At 45.9% G+C, this 17057-nt stretch overlaps 2 protein-coding genes across 6 annotated transcripts in view; one reads left to right on the top strand and one right to left on the bottom strand.

Moving 5' to 3' along the window:
* Positions 1–14: 14 nt before the first annotated feature.
* Positions 15–5079, bottom strand: GRWD1 (glutamate rich WD repeat containing 1). Its single transcript, XM_082197035.1, has 7 exons — positions 4767–5079; positions 3856–3973; positions 3446–3611; positions 3151–3364; positions 2912–3054; positions 1386–1583; positions 15–907 (listed from the first exon to the last, which is right to left on the bottom strand). The coding sequence occupies exons 1-7, from the start codon at positions 5062–5064 to the stop codon at positions 596–598; spliced, it is 1449 nt and encodes a 482-aa protein (XP_082053161.1). The 5' UTR covers positions 5065–5079; the 3' UTR covers positions 15–595.
* A 1227-nt stretch (positions 5080–6306) lies between these two features.
* KDELR1 (KDEL endoplasmic reticulum protein retention receptor 1) overlaps positions 6307–17057 on the top strand; it is a 124016-nt gene continuing 113265 nt past the window's right edge. For 2 of the 5 annotated variants that reach the window (XM_082197138.1, XM_082197137.1), the window contains exons 1-2: positions 6307–6457; positions 8414–8489. The gene's annotated coding sequence lies outside the window, so the exon portion shown is untranslated. Of the gene's footprint in view, positions 6458–6669; positions 6688–6983; positions 7105–8413; positions 8490–17057 lie in introns of those variants that run through there. The other 3 variants (XM_082197140.1, XM_082197139.1, XM_082197141.1) reach the window with 2 other exon arrangements.

Here is a 17057-nt window from a genome sequence, read left to right on the forward strand (position 1 = left end):
AATGCAGCCTGTCAAAACGTTGACGGGGTTTCTGCCTTTCCTCCAAAATAATTTATATTTATTTAAAATACATTATTCTTTACAAACAATTTCCTCTCTCCCCCCCCCCGCCACATCAGTGGTAGGCTCTGATCAACAGTTAAGCAGATGCTTGCAAACTGTGTCATACGTCGTACGTTTGGATGGTTTCATACACAGAAAAAGCCATTAAGTCTGTTTTGAACTCTTCCCATAGCGGAGTGGAAACATCTAAATGAGACCTGAATCATCCGATTTGTTCGAGGAATGAGTATAGATAAAGCAGAGCAAAGGCTATTCTAATCATTATCACTCATTAACGTGATGACAGGGAGAGGTGATGACCTCATCAAAAGACTGCAAAGCTTAATCGGGGCAGCTGTGAAGACCTATTCCAAAAGCAAAAGTTAGTTATTAAACCAACAAAAGAACCCATTATTTTAGAAGGTTTTAGAGTCCACAGGGAGGAGAGACTGCGGCCATCTTGAAAGAAGCAACGAAGGGTACTGTGCTTAGCACCTCTCTTAGCAACAGGTCCGCAAACCCCAGGCGGCCATTTTGAAAGCCTCGCTCTCCCTCAGACACTGATAGTCCGGAAGATGTTGAAGCCAGATAGGGCTGTGGTGATGAGGGTGCCAGGGCACTGCGGATGCCAATGCAGCTCCTTAATGTCGTTCTCTCCCTGGTGAACAAACAGTAGCTGGGGTGGGATGGAGGCCAAAGCTGGGTCCTTGGCCTCTGCTTCCTCGTCTCGCTCCACAGCCAAGTCCCACTGTGTCACCTGGTCATCGGCGCCGGAGGCTGCAAACACGCCGCTGTCTGTAGGGTGCCATTCGACGGACGTGATGGGTGCCGTGTGCTGCTTGAAGGTGGCGACAGCTGACCCTTTCTGCAGAGAAAGGGGAGGACAAAAGAAGGGCTGAGTTTGAGGGCTATTGCTTGTGAAGAAGATTTGAAGGGGAAATAATGTGTACAGGTGTGTGGAACCTTTGTCCCTCCAAATGTTGCTGAACTACAACTCCCAACATCCCTGGCCATGCTCACTGGGGCTGATGGGAGTTGTAGTTCAGCAACATCTAAAGCAGGGGTCGGCAAGGTTTACCTCGCCTGGGCCGGTTCACTCCAGCGGAGATACCTCCATGGGCCGAATTGCATGTGCCCATGAGCGAGCGCGACTGCGATTTCCAGCGCTGCAGAAGTGAGTCCCTGCACCGCGCTGGTTTAGCGCAGTGTTCAGGGACTCGCCAAGTGGGCGGCTCGGGGGCCGGTTAAATGACCCAAGTGGGCTACTTGTGGCCCATGGGCCTTAGGTTGCCAACTCCTGATCTAAAGGTTTTCCATAACATATTTTGACCGCGATTTCTAACCTGGAACTGCCTGAGGTCCCAGATCCTGAGGATCCCATCATCGCCACCGCTGACGATGAAGGGCTCGTTTCGATTCCAGCTGATGACGTTGACGTCTGCATCATGCGCCTGGCTGGCGGTCAGCATGCAGGCTTTCCCCGGTGGTGCCCGTGTATCCCAGATGCGGATGGAGGCATCCGCTGAGCAGGAAGCAAAAACCTGACCCAAGAACAAGGGCAAAGGATTGTTATGGTTAAACATAGCGGAGAGCTCTCATGTCCCTGCATCAGGCCTTGTTCCCCATGCAAATTCCAGTATCCCCTTATGAAGTCGTATAAATCTGCCTTTCACCTGTGAACTGTTGTCGAAGTTTAGCATCAAAACTTGTGCACTGATGTTCTGAATCGGACCAGTTACCTGGTAATTACAAATCTTGGCTTAACAACCTGTGCTCGGGTTAGCAAAGCAGTGCCTAGGTACATTGACTTTCTTTGTATAATAAATACGTTCGTTCTGTGCTGTTCATGTCAAGATTTTGCAGAATTTGAGATTTTGCCCACAATGAATAGGAAGGAGAAAAGGCACAGGTATATCCAGTGCAGTGGAACACAGGTAAAAGGAAATGTGGAAAAAGCCATGCAAAGTGATGCAGTGTATTGCAGGCCTAATTCAGACCATAGGAAGGCCTGCTGGATCAGGCCAATCAAGCCCAGCTTCCTGTCCTCCCTGTGGCCAGTCAGATGCCTATGAAAAGCCTGCAAGCAGAACCAGAGCACTTTCCTGTGGTTTGCAGCAACTGGTAGTCAGAAGCATCACTACCCCTGACTGCAAAGGCAGAGCATAGCATTAGGCCTGGCTGGGGTCTTGATATGGCCCCTGTAAGGCAGTCCCCACCCCAAAGAAATCCCCACCCAATGTCTTATCAAGCTGGGTGCAGGTAAAAATATAGCTGCAGAGGATCAGGAGTTGTTCTTTGACAAGCGGGGCTTACATTCAATTCCTTTGAAATGTAGTGGCAAATGCAAGCCACCCTGGAATTGATTCCACTCAGGAACTTCAAGTAGAGCCAACCCCTAAGGAAAGTGGGGCTTGCAGCTGCAACTGACAACAAGACCTGCTTCTTTTGCCCAGACAATTTGGTTTCAAACCGCAAAGGCAGCATAAAGGGAAATTCTTTATTTCAAAGCATGTGAGGAAAGGTAAACTGTGGGCAAAGGAACATTTTTGCTGTACAGTACCAGCTTAAATTCAAGCCCACCTGCAAAGGAAAACTTCACCTGACACCAGGATCTGGTCTTCGATTATATCCTTTTTAAAAATACAAATCAAGGCCAATCTGATTTCAGATTCCATTAAACCAACCTTGTGGCCAAGCATATGCAAGAGAAATAATAGGCAACTGCCTTTTAAAATAATAAAAAATGCAGCCTTAGCTGATTTGAAACACTTTGATTAAGTCCCAGGTAACTAGGAAGCACATTAACATTTCCCCAAGCTCAGAAATTTTCACTGTAAAGCAAGCTGCACCCATCAAACCACTTCCTCACCGTAGCTTCATTTGGGGACCACTGCAGGTCTTCAACTGACGCAGTGTGGGCTGTGAAAGGCCGCTGGTCTACAAGCCATGATCCATCTTCCTTGGGTGTCCACAGATGGATGTTCTTGTTGGAATCACCAGTCAAAAGAGTCCCTGGAATAGGTAAGGCACAAGTTATTCTGAACTGCGGTCCCGGTCTCCTGTTCCCAGCTCTGCCAACTCCATTCCCGTTCCACCCCAGCTGATTACCTGGTTTCTTGGGAGACCAGTCCATAGCAAATCCTTCCGTCATATGCCCAGCGAATGAGAAGACAGGTTTGATCTTGGCCTGCTCTTCTCGCAGAAAGGCTGCCATGGCTTGAGAGTCGGACAGGGCCACGAGGGGGCGCTGTAGGTCGTATATGTCCACCTGCCCCTTCTCAGACCAAACCGCTGCGATCTGTGATCCACCCAATTCTGTCACCTATCAAAACAACAACAGACCATTAAGGTAGAGAACTTTGCCAGAGCAGAGTGAGAGACCAGCAGGAATATGGGTTCGTACCCGAACTCTGTTAATACCCCCATAATGGGGGACCATGGCCAGTTCCAATTGGGGCTTTTTCTCTTCGTCTTCATCACTTTCACTGTCGCTGCTACTCTCTGACCCTGAAGAATCCTTGCCAGCGCGTTTGGTCCCATAGAGGTGGTGCATCTTCATCACCATCAGCCTATTTGCAGGGAGGGGGGAGAGAAAAGGAGACATTTCAGTGGTATATAAGAAGGTGTTTTCAAGGATGGTGAACCTCTGGCCCTCCAGATGGTGGGAACTACAGTTCCCAGCATTCCCGACAACTGACCGCAAAGCTGAGTCTAACAAGGGAAGGCCAGGGGTCCCACATCCCTGCCACAGGCCCTCTTGTCCTGGCTTCAGTGTAGCTGGCTTGCTGGAAGCCAAGCTCCTCACAAACTCACCTGTTGGCATTGGCAGTTTCAGCCTGAGTTCCAGCACAAAGGAGAAGGCTCAGCGGGTAGGTGGTTCGATTCTCTCCAAGAGCATCTCGCAAAATGTCAAAGCTCAAGCAAGGGGAACCTGCACAGGGTCGAAGGAGACACAGGGACATCAGCATTCCTTTCTGCGGCAATGCCCCTCTTTGCCCCATATCTACTGTGAGTTTTCTTCATCACGTTGATTTACAGTCCTTGCCGTATGCAAACAATTGTTCGTATCTTAACATATACACATATGCAACACATGGTGGTATGTAAATTTACTGCGGATTTAGTTTTAGGCCTTTCTGCCAGAAATGTTTATGCTGAAATTGCTTTGTGTTTTTAATAGTTGTTTCACCTTTTTGATATAAATAGTACAACAGGAGGTCCGGCACAGCCCTCAGCTTCTAGTTCTGTACTCACAATTACTAACTTTGTGCAAAAACATGCAGTGGAATCTATTTTGAATCTTACTATTTAGCCACAGCTCTTGCAACTTTACCAACGTGGCTGGTGAGAATTAAGAGGTCATGGGTTTGCTACAAATGAGGTTCAGTGCATACCCCTTGTCTCATACATACACACACACACACACACACCATATCTTCTGGCCCCTAAAGGACGCTCCTAACTTACAGCCACTCATCACATGCCATGCCACATTCCCATAATATTTGTGGCTGAGGTCTTTAGGAGTCAGGGCTCGCCTATACAACCAAACTAACCCGTGTGGCCCACGTCGAAGAACCAATGCATCTATACCTTGACAAATTCCCACCTCCATTCCTCCCTGTCTACAATCTTGGAATCCTTTCCCGTTCACCTTAGCAAGCGCCCCCTTCCTTTCCAGTCCAAAAAGACAGACCCCCCCTCCTTCCAGTACATGATCTGACCTGTGCCTGCGCGATGATAGAGGCGATAGGCACCCTCGTCCATCACCAGTTCTTCCCCAGGTGCTGGAGGGGCCCCCTGCCCTGGCACATAAGCTCCCCCTCGACCCTTCTCTTCTTCTTGCACCTTCTCCTCCATTTCCATGTCCTCATCCTCCTCATTGCTGCTACTGGAGCCGCTGCTCGGCTCATCCCATGTGCTGGGCTCCTCCATCTTGAAAGCGGGCAGCTGCTCTCCATAGCCACGCCCCACTATGGGCTCGGCATCCCTTTTCCTCCTTCGATGACGTATACTCAACATAGACGCAGAAATTGGAGACTAACGCGAGCACCTCGATTTACCGTGTCCACATTTCTGTTTGAGGAGCTCGTTAGCATGTAAAGCTCTGACTTTTGAGTTGCGAGGGCATTCCAGAGACCACTTTAAATACTGCTGAGGTGTATCTTGTATAGAAGATTTTCAATTTTCAAAATAACTTCGTCTGGTGAGACGCTAGACCTTCCTTATTTTTTTAAAAAAGATTTACTTTTCAAGTTTATACACTTCACTAATTTTGCAATCATTTTGACATTTCAAAACCTGACTTCCTCTCCCCTCTTTCTACGGTTTATTAAATTTATTTTTAATATCTTCTGCATGTCCGAATTAACTTAATTTTCTCATTTATTAATCTTCTTTAAATATATACTCTTATGAAACTGCAGGTTATTACAATAATCCTGCCAACGTTTTTATATGTTTACAATTTATCTGTAAATGTTCAATAAACAATTTCCATTCTTTTATGAAAATTGTGTTCTCTTGATTTCTTATTCTTCTGGTGGTTTCACCATTTCTGCATATTCCATAAGATTTTGCATCCATTCTTCCTTTGCTGGGACTTATGCTTTTTTCCATTTTTGGGCAAGTAACATTCTTGCCACTGTAGCAGCATACATGAATAAGTTTCTACAGTATACGGTTTAGGTAGTTCTGTCCCTAAGAAGCTATACCTTTTTTATCATCAATAGCTTTGGGATGTTTCATAGGAAGCGAATAATAAATTAATAATAAAGTTGTTAAGCACCGTTTAACAAGGCTGCTTGTTGTGCCAAAGGCTGGAGGTGGTGTAGCGTTAATGTTTTAATATAAAATCCCTGGACTTCAATTGCAGAGTTCTTGTAACTTATTCAGCTTCAGCGCCCCATCCTACCCGTTAGGAATAAAAAAGAAGGCTGAGTATTTGATTTGCATTTGCGGCACAATTTGCAAATATTTTGAGACTTTATACAAACAGATACGCACATTCGTCACAAAAAACAAGAACTTAAAAGAGTATAAAACCACGTTTCAGGTATATTCTACTTCGGGGCACGCTTCTGCCCAACCATAGCTACACTACATACAGTATTCCTGAATTTCTGCTTTGTGTCCTATGAGCTGCTATCACTTTCACTCGACATCCGAGGGGAAATTACGTCAAAACGATCATTGTCCCGTGTTTGACTATTGGAATGATCGCTCCAAAATTTTTAGTCTACGTTTCTCAAAAGGGAAACGCTAATTCGGTTAAAAGGAAAAAGGAGCAGGTGGCCATATTGGAAAACGTTATTCATTCTCCATCTCCCGGTTGGAGTTCAAAAATCCTGCCCCTAGTAACTCAGCGGGTCAAAGTCTTCCTTCCGCACTTTGAATTCAAATTAAGATATTTTAGGTAAGAGAGTTTGGAAGCCTTATTAAGCGTTAGCACCCAGTCACATTTTTTAAAAGAGAAGAATGCCGCCATCTTTATTAAGGGAAACTGCTGTTTTAAATAAATGCAGTCTTAGAGAAGTTTCTCTCTGAAAGTCAGCGCTGGAAATCAGAGTTGTGGGAAGATGGAATGGCAGTAGCCCGTTTTTATGGTTTGCGCGGCTTTATTCCTCATTGAAAACACGGTAAAAGGTGAGCGCCATTTTGAGTATGGGCAGAGAATGCCTGCCGCCATTTTGAGAGGCGCTACTCCCGGACCGCCACCATCTTAGAAAAGGGCAGTCGGCAGCCGCGCTGTCTCTAAAGAGGCCGTGCACTGCATACCGATGCACCTATTAATTCCCTCCCCCCGAAACGGCCATTTCAAGTGTGGGCAAGTTTATCAAAGGACATTTTGGAACAGGGCAGAGGACTCCCTTCCCCCACAAAGAGCGCTATCCCGAAGCGCCATTTCAGAAAAGGGCAATTGGTTCCATTACCATGGCAACCGACTATTCACCGCAGCCTTATTGATTTATTTAAATTTTGTTTTTAAAGTGCTACTGAAAGGCTCAGTGGTATCCTCCACTTCAGGCGCCTGTTGCTTTTCTCCCCATAAACCCAGCCGCGGTAATTCTATAAATTATTCTATTTCACAGCACTTAAAAATTACTATCCTCTCGTTGTTCTCTCCTCACTTTCAATGAATTAATTATCTAGTTAAAACGCACACAAATGCGCAGTTTTGACTACTGAGATAGGAACATAGGGAACTGCCTTATGTTGAGTCAGACAATTGGTCCATCTTGCTCAGTATTGTCTACACTGACTGGCAGCTGCTCTCCAGGGCTTCAGGCAAGAGTCTCCCAGCTCCACCCAGAGATGCTGCAGATCGAACCAGGGACCTTTGGCTTGCACTGAGCTATGGCCCTTCATATTGCAATAACCGGAACAATGTCATCAATCAAAGGGCCAGTTCCTTTGCTGACAGATTTATTTAATATATATACAGTGGTACCTTGGGTTACATATGCTTCAGGTTACAGACTCCGCTAACCCAGAAATAGTACCTCAGGTTAAGAACTTTGCTTCAGGATGAGAACAGAAATAGTTCTCCAGCGGCGCGGCAGCAGCAGGAGGCCCCATTAGCTAAAGTGGTGCTTCAGGTTAAGAACAGTTTCAGGTTAAGAACGGACCTCCAGAACAAATTAAGTACTTAACCCAAGGTACCACTGTACATAAGTAAGGCATCCGTGAAAGTGGTTTAAAGGTTTTTATTACAAACATAGGAGTTTATATACGCAGAAGAACAAAAGCAGCCAGCCATACTAAGCAAACTAGATCATTAGTTTATTTTTAGTACTAGGCCTTAGCCATGGCATATGCATAATAAGTACTTGTGTCTCTGAGCATGGGCAGACTGTTCCTGAATAGCCACAGCTAGCTTTCAAACATTTGGGATTTCTGGCAGGATTTCTATGTCAAAGGAGGTGATTTTTGGAGCAGGTGCGAACTGCAGTATTTATTTTCTTAGGAATTAATTGCCTGGATAGCTCTGTTGGTTAGTGTATGGTGCTGATACCACAGAGGTTGCAGGTTTGATCCCCATATGGGGCAGCTACATATTTCTGCATTGCAGGGGACTGGACTAGATGATCCTCAGGGTCCCTGTTGCATCTACAATTCTATGATTTCTAGTCCCAACCATGCTTGGAAGACAGAATTAAGTATGACTTCAACTATGTCATTTTCCACCACGTAAAACAAAACCAAATAAAAATAGTCACAAATAGTCTCCTTTCCTACAGTTGCCTAGCTTATGCTGCACTTACCTGGGCGTAATCACCATTGATTCCAATGGGGCTCAATTTTGAGGGATTACATAGGAGTGCGCCTGTTAGTACCTCATTCACCTTTCTCCCCTTTTCTTATTCAAAAGGTTATCCACTGGATTTCAGCAGGACATAGGGACTGACGTGACTTGCCTGCTAGAGAAGGAGTACTGTACTTACATGGTGAGTTTACATTGAAGCAGCTCACTTAGTCAGCTACAAATGATTATGCCTCTGTGTGAGTAGAGAACTTTAGAAGATTCTGCTGACAAAGTTGCACTAATTCTGTATTTTGGATTTTTGACCAAACTCTCAAGGAATTCAAGAAGTATGAGGAGATGTTATTATATGTAATATCCTTTTACTGAAAGAGATTTCCCCAGAGCCCAGCCAATATGGGTGTGGCTGAGAAAATATAAGAAGCTTTCAAGGAGAGGACAATTTGAACTATAAAATCCCTACTTTTGTGTCAGGGGCAGTGGGAACACACAAAGTTTTTGGCATCGCCAACTTTTGAAATAAAAAAATGGTGGCTGGATGTGGAGGCAAGTACAGATCTGGCAGTGGCAGAGTCAGGTTTTGGGGGGTTAATCTAATAATAATAATAATAATAATAATAATTTTTATTTATACCCCATCCTCCCCAGCCAAGGCCGGGCTCAGAGCGGCTTACAAGCAATAATAAATCTAGCCAAGTCAGAGTTGTCAGAGTCCTCTAGATCCTAAGGTGCAAAGCAAAATACACACACACACACACTGGTTAAAGGATAAAATAGCAAAATCCACTTGCTCTTGAGTGGTTTAAAAATGGCAGGAGAGAGCAGCAAAAGGCCCACCACCTCAAGGTGTATGCCTTTAACAGCTGCATGGCAATGCCACTGTAGAATATCTGGATTTTTTACTGTCAAACACATGAGAAGTCCTTGTCAAGACAAAGAAAGGTGACAACCTTACTGTGCAATCTCCTGTGTCACTGAGTGCATACTCAACTAGATGAAAATATAATAAAAGGGCAAAAGCAATACTTCAATCACAGCATAAGCTCCTTTCACCCACCCTAGTCCATTATATTCGTGTGGATTTTGCTTATTCTTGCATACACTCCCAACATTTTAAATTGAAACTCCCAGTTGAGTTCCCCAATTTTCATACTTACTGAGCCCTCTCCACTGTACAAACAGTGTACACTCAGGTCTCAGTTCAGAGCCTTGTGTCAACAGAAACCTGAATGTACACTGTTGGAGGCAGTAGTCCTCTGAATGCCAATTGCAGGAACTCCGTGGAGTGGGAGAGTGCTGTTACACTCGGCTCCTTTCGGGCATCTGGTTGGCCACTGTGAGAAAAAGGCTCCTAGACTCAATGTGTCATTGGCCTGATCCAGGCTCTTCTTACGTTCATTTTATTACAAACTGAATTTAAAAGATTCATGGGAAAACCCGACATTCAGCAGTGGCACATGCCATTCTTTAAAATAACACCACTACCCAGTTTTGCTAAAAAGCCCATAATTGTTCCTAGATATCAACAATATTTATTTATTTAATGACTTAATCAGCACATATTTACCTGGCCTTTCAGCCAAAAAGGTTCCCAGAGTGGCTTACAAAGATCAGAAATAGGAGAGTCCCTGATCTCGGGATTACAAAGTCACGGCACAAAGTCATGGCACAAAAGAAGAGATTGCGAGGGAAGAAGAAAAAAAAAAATGCAAACTCAGACTTTAGTTCTAAATTGCAAAGTTCTTACAATAACCAGCTGGAATGGAAATGGTTCAAGCAGAAGAGGAGACAAGCCCATCTCTCCCTCTGCTGAAACCTGATGGAATGGATGTGACTGAATGATAGTTGGGGGAGAGGGAGAGCCTGATGGAGTTGGTTTCTCAGCAGAGTTGATAGGGTGGTCCTGCCTTGCTTCTCTCTCTCTGCTGCAATCTGCCTGTCCAGGCATAGCTAGATTTAGTTCTGTTAAGAATAACAAACACCAACCATTTTCTTTTTGTTTGCAAAAGTGAAGGGGATTCTAACTTGCCATAAGCAACTTGGTAAATAACTTACAAGCCTGCTTAAGAAACAAACAAAAAGAGTTCTTAAAATCTGTTGAAACTTTTATCCAAGGGCTGCCAAGTAGAGACAAAACCTGCTCCCTGGGAAACCAGTTCCCAACCCCAGCAGCTCCTGTGTTTTGCACCAGTGCTTCTCCTTGGCCAGATATCCACACTACAGGACTCCCTACTGCTTTGGCCTTGGTACAGCGCTTTCTCCACTGCCCCACCCCCGCCTTGTGTCTCTGAGATTACAGCAATCCCAGGTTCCTTTGAATCCCAGCCCTGCAGGCTGCCATCTATCCTCAGCAGGATCATAAATTGCTAACAAGCATGTCCCGAAGCCTGCCGGCTGCCACGGCTCAGCCAGAAACTTGCTGTGTGCAGTCGAGCGGGAGGGTCGCATCCCATAATGTGACAAGGCAGGCAGCGCACCGGCAGGTTCTGGTGGCGGGCAGCTGAAGCTGCTGGCTGCTGGTGACAGTGACAGTTGGATGCTGTACGATAGTAAGCCAGCGCTGAAAGGGCAAGGAAGAAGAGAAACAGCAGCTTGAGAAGTTGGAGGGCATCAGCAGGGGGCACCACAGTAGAGGCAACACAGGCTATGGCACTTCAGGGTCACATCAACGTGGCACCAGACTCCTACCTTTTGAACGAGGGCAGGTGCTACTATATGTTTGTTACAGCACATGGGGATAACCCAACAGTTATGAAGTCCAAGGTTGTGCCACACTTTAGGGTACCATTAAAAGGCAGGAAACTGGCAGTGATTTAGTTTCCTCGATGTGCTTTTCACCTGGGTGGCATTTTTGCATTGTCTGTCTTGAGCTGCCTCTGAGAACAGAGGTGAAGAACCTTTCTGGCAGGTTGAGAGGTGTCAAGTTCCTGAATGCTAAAAAAAACAATTTGGGAGTCTTGCAGCCTTTTTTTTACATTTCTTCTGGCAAGGCTCTGATGCCTGAAAACAGCTGCATGTCAGCCAGAAATTCAATAGGTGAGGCTCCTCTCAGCATGAGGAATGCTTTTACTTATTGAATTTTTCTCTATGGTGCAGCTAAGAAAGGTTCCAGGAACTGCCAGAGCAAGGCAGCAACCCTAACTTTCCAGAAGGGCCATAGCTGAGTGGTTGTGGCACCTGCTTTACTTGTGTAAAGTCCCCATCATCTCTTGTCAAAAATATTGGGTAACCCTGCCTAACATGTCGGGACAGACATTACTGCATTGGACTGTCCACTGGTTTGAATCATGAAGTTGCTTCTTTATATCTGCTAACAAACCAGGTCCTGAAGCTAGATGCAGGTGGGGGCGAGGAGTTGAGTGTTAGCAAAGATAGTTGTGGAGTAGGGCAGTTCCTCCTTGGTTAGAAGCCACCTGGCTAGTCAAAAGACCTGCACAAATAATTTGCCAGGGTGGTTTGCTTTCCATCTTGGGCTTTTCCTTTCAGCTCAGCCTCAGCTTTCTCTTATTTATAACGCCTGTAACAATTTTCAACGTAGGATGGGATTTGCAGTTGTCAGCTCATAACAACAGCCCTGTGAAGCCAAGTTGTTAGGCTGAGAGACTGTGTCTTTCCCAAGGTCACACAGTGAGCTTCATGGCAGAGCAAGGAGCTGAAATAGTGCTTCACACCCAAGGCTGTGTGCAAATAATAATTCCTGAAGAGCAGGTGTAGGGATGTGTTTGTGTGTATTCATAGAATCGTGTGTGTGTGTGTGTGTGAGAGAGAGAGAGAGAGAGAGAGAGAGAGAGAGAGAGAGAGACTTTCCTCTTAAAGCAGTCTTTCCCGACACTAGCTCCAATCCCACTGCTGCACAAATGGGACAAACTCTTCTGATACCCTTGGCCAGGCTTTCTGTATTGCCAAATCAGCACCAGTGAATTCCCACTCACTCACACCTGGGCATCTTCTATCCCAAGCTGCAAGCAAATTTCTCTCAAAATTTGTACTTGTGGGGAACTGCAGCAGTGCCTGCCTCAGTCCCAGAGACCTTTCAAGCATGTGACCATTAGATAAAGAATCGGTATCTCCGTAGAGTCAGTACCCTAAAGCTGACAGCTTACCTCAGTGTCCTACTTCATGAGCACAATTCGCTTTTTTTGTCCAATTAGGATAAACCAAAGAAGAGTTTTGTTAGGATAGGAATGACCGGTTGGATAAAGAGTAAGAGGAATGCAGAACAAAGTTGCTGAACAAAATAAAATACAATTTCTAGTTTATACTCGTGCTTCAGTAGTTAGCTTCCAATGCAACTGATTTGTGTATGTGTGCTTGTGTGAGTGGGACCCAAATTCCCTCTTTTAAAGTAAAGATCAATCCCTTCCAAGTTTTAAAAGCCCTCCCCAGTTATCTCAACATAGAGTGGTTTTTTTGAAACCAGCCTGTAACATACTGAGTTAATTTAGGAGGTTTTCCTAAGGACTGCTGTTGATGTCTTAGTGGTAGAACTCCTGCTTTTCATGCAGACATTCTGCGGTTCAGCTCCTAGTGTCTTGAGACCTTGACAAGCTGCTGGGAGTCAATAGTATATAGTACTAAACTAAATGAGTCAATGGCAGTTTCACACATCAGTGATCGCTAGCTTTGAGGAGAGTCCTGGGCAAACAATCCTCTGGTAAGCCCCTACCTCTGTCAGTGAGCCCTGGCAAGCTTAGGAGCCTGTATCCCTTCCAAGCAGTTGCGGGCAACTGGGTCTCTCAGCCCTTTAGTTTTCCCAAAATGCTCCAGAGCAACGTTGGGTTGAGAGCAGAGTGGCTCGATCTAGCCTTTTATTGCTCAGAGTCCCTCAACGGACATTGAGAGGGTGGACATCTACATTGGGATCCCTGCACAGGGGACCTGGCAGCTGCCCAAGGATGTCAGGTGCTGGCAGCAGGCTAGTGGCTCCAGCTCCTGCTGCTGTCTCAGTAGGAACATAGGAAGTTGCCTTATACCGAATCAGGCCATTGGTCCATCGAGCCCAGTATTCTCTATTCTGATTGGCAGTGGCTCTTTACGGTTTCTGGTGAAGGTCTTCCCAAGCCTGTGTTCCACTCCAGAGTCATGATCTCTGCAGGAGATCTCTCCCCTCCAAAGTTGGCCATGTGGACTTCCTTTTGCCCCCTTTGCTACTCTCCTTCTGAATTTCCCTAGTTTAACTTGTTTAATCTAGCATTCCTTCTTCTGCCAAAGGGCAAAAATATGCCTTGGTCCCCATTCCCAGTGTGTAGGCCAGACAATGACTTCACCCTTGTTGTTCAAATGCAGGCTTCTTGCCCACCTGCGTTGGCAAGGAACCTTATCAATTAAGGAGAAAGGCTGGATTCATCCAGCCACCTGGGATTGCTCCATTGCCAATTCATTGTTTGGGGTGGGGGTAGGGCAAGGGCATGTTATGGGGGAACGTGAATGGGTAGCACTCCAAACTAGCTCCCTGTTCAGTTTTATTACGTTTAAAAATGCATTTTCATGTCAGTAATTGGATCTAAACAATCTGATCTGTGTCAGTGAGAAGCTGTCCTGGATTCTGCCCCATCCCAGCCTCACCATCTCCACTGATGTGGCAATTCTTTCTCTGTGGTGCTGGAAAATACGGGGCAATGACCAGAATGGAAATTAGGGACTTCCCTGCAGGTCTCAGCCACTGGGTGGCACTCTAATTTCACAACTGCAAGGCGGCTGAAAAGGGTTGAACTCACAGCCCTGTGCCTGCCGCAGCAGTGGCAGCTGGCTGTTTGGAACCTCTGCAGAGCCAGTGCGTCCGGGACAAAAGTCCCATCCGTCTAGATTATGGGCCAGTTCTAATCATAGCTCCTCCTCCTTCCCCACTGCCATAGTCCCAAACCTGAGTTATTCCTCCCCCTCCTTCAACTCCCACAAGCCTTCCTCTGTTATCTCAGCCTGGGGTATTTTACAGAAGCCAGCCTGTAGCATACTGGGTTAATTTAACGGGCTCCCCTTGGGACTTTGGGCCTGTTTATGTTGTAGCTTTTCCGCTGATTTCCCAATTTGATATGAAAGCTAAATTAAGCAGTGGCATGGCTTGCGGGTCTCGCCCGCTGCATACCAGGGAGGCGTTGGCACCTCGTGGGTTTGCTGCAGGCCTCCCATGGGACTTGCCACCTGTCAGGGCTGCAGTCAGCATGAAAATTAACACTAGTAGCTGAACGCTCCGAAAGCAAGAGGGGAAAATGAAAAGGAGCCGTCCTGATTCAGGGTAGCGCACGACAGGATGGGGAGAAGGGTGAGAGGGCTATGGGCTTGAGGGCATCAGAAGACTTTAAAAGGCATGGGATTTTAAAAAGGTGGGGGAAGAAAAATCAGACTTATGGTTCAGCTGAGTGAGCTACCCTGCCATAGAAAAGTCCATAGGACGATGTTCAAAGGTGAAAAGGCATCACTCATGGCCCGTGAGCCAGCAAAATGAGCAGAGGCAGATTGCGGGGGCAGCCCATCTGCTTTTGTCACTGCTACATCACCAGATGCTCTTTCTGCATCAGCCTTCCCCAGCCTGGGCACAAATGGTATCTGGAAGGCTCCGGGTTGGGAAAGGCTGTTCTAAATGTCCTGTCACAGGAGGTCAAAGCCTTTACTTGGCAAAAGAGAAGGTCTGAGAAGGAACAGGGCAAGGGCACTATCAAGCCATAGGAGAGACAGTTCATCCACCTTCTGTCCTAAAGGCTCATTAGCCCTTGCAGAGCTAGCTAGCTACACACCTGCAGCCTGCAGCCTTCAGCCTGACCAAGCCTTAAGAGCAGTGCTTGAGACCCATCAGGCTGATTAATATGAAGGGGGAGGGCTTTCTCAGTGGCGATCCCACACCTTGGAAACTTCCCACCCACAGAGATTCATAGAGCCTCGTTGCTGCTGGTCTCTCTCACCCAATTCCCCCAAACCTCTGAAGCCTCATTTATTCAAGTCTGCATTGGCTGAAATGTGCTGTACGTGGAAAAAATATTTAGCTGCTGGTTGGTGTGTGTGTGTTTGCAATTGTATTTTTGTGTGCTTTACAGTTTTGTAACCTGTCTTTGCGCCTTGAAACGTTGGTCAAAAGGTTGCGTAGCGCAATCTTGGGTTATAACCAAGTTTCTTAATGCAAAAATGGAAGACACTGGGAGCAGCTTGCCTTGAAGTAACTTGTCAAGTAAAGTCCTGTTTCTCAACAGCTATCCTGGATCCTCACACAGTGGCTGATTTGATATCATACTTTTAACATGAGGGCTGTGTTATGGCTTGATTTTGTGTCTGTGTGTGTTTTGCTATAAATTCCTGTGCATTTGTTACATTGGTAGCATGTATGTTGTCTAGGTGTCACTGTGTGTCTTGGTGTTGCATGGCTGTGATGCATTTCTGGCTGTTTTCTTATAGCCACCATGCCGCTGTAAATGTGTGTGACCATTATGATGGTATTTGTGGTATATTATGAAATGTTTGCAGTAGTACTGATGTGTGAGTGTGTTCTTCCCCAAAGTTATTTTCTGTGCCTGTATTGTGTAATTTTGATGGATGATGCCTTTATGCGGCTGGTATATTCGGAGGCTGTATTTGTGTATACTGCATATGGTCATTTCCACAGCCATTTTCTAGGCATGAAATAGGCATTGGGAACACGTGTGCTACATATTTGTGTTGGTGTTTACATATATTCCCACAGTCACATTGAGGTACGTAGTAGACACCTCTTCAAAGAGAGACCTTATCTAGTACATCATTGTGTCTGCTGTGATTTCTTTGTATGTGTCTGATGGGACTAAGGTGCCACTATACCCAAATGTGTGTGGTTTTAGTGGTGTTGCAGACTAGTGTGTAACTGAGCTGAGTTTCATTCTCATTTGCACCTGGAGGCTTCCAGGGAGCTGAGATGCAGCTGACTCTGGGGAGACGGCAGCAGCTATTTGTACGGGAATCCCACCCCTCATCGCCAGGCTCTCTACGAAATAACTGCAATGTTCAGCTGCATCAGCAGGGAGAGAATGACTGAGGGAATCATTTTCTGTCTCTGAGCTGATAATAACTTGGCATCATGCAGCCAAGAAGTGTGGAGATCCTGGAGATTAAATCAGAAAAGGGGGGGGGGGAGACAAGACAAAGAGCAAAAGAAAAGAAAGAAGGAAAGGGGTTCAAGGGAAGAAGAACCTGTTTAGTGGGAGTCACGTGTGCTTACATGTTAAGGACTGGTGGCTGGTTGTAAACATTGGAGTAAGTGGATTGAAAGAAAGGAAGGGTGTGTAGAGAATGGTTAGTGGGAGACGTGGCAGAGGACCTCTTCCATGAAGCCTTTGGCATAACCCCTTAGCCTCCATATCCTCCTGTGGTGAAACTTAAGTACATGACGCTTTACAAAATTGAAGTGGACAGGTTTCTGTCCCAAGGGGCTCACAATTTAACATTTGCAGTAAAAGGGCTCTCCTCTCCCTTATGTCATATTTTAGATTATAAGCTACTTGGGGCAGAGACTTGTTCTCTTGTGCTATTAAGCACCATGCTCCATGATGTCGCTATATAGGCAGATCGTCATCATGCCGTCCAGATATTTCCTGGGGCCTTGAGTACAGTGAATTTGGAAGCCCCTTGGCTCACACCTATCTCTAAACACATAATGTGCAACATGCCATCATAGAGAAACTTCTTTCAGATTGTATTCTGTTGTCGTTTCTTTCCAGAAGTTTGTCAGGATTCTCTCACATAAGGAGATTAGTAAGGGCAGGCATGTCTTTCTGTAACAGCTTGCCCA

The sequence above is a fragment of the Podarcis vaucheri genome (assembly GCF_965113315.1).
Source record: "Podarcis vaucheri genome assembly, chromosome: 13".
In the NCBI taxonomy this organism is placed as follows: Eukaryota; Metazoa; Chordata; class Lepidosauria; order Squamata; family Lacertidae; genus Podarcis; species Podarcis vaucheri.

Excerpts from the sequence above, each read along its gene's own strand:
- GRWD1 (XM_082197035.1), bottom strand. The coding sequence starts at position 5,064 with ATGTTGAGTATACGTCATCGAAGGAGGAAAAGGGATGCCGAGCCCATA. Across the intron at positions 3,612-3,855 it reads GAAACTGCCAATGCCAACAG|GCTGATGGTGATGAAGATGC; the intron begins GTGAGTTTGTGA and ends CCCTGCAAATAG. Across the intron at positions 3,055-3,150 it reads CTGGTCTCCCAAGAAACCAG|GGACTCTTTTGACTGGTGAT; the intron begins GTAATCAGCTGG and ends TACCTATTCCAG.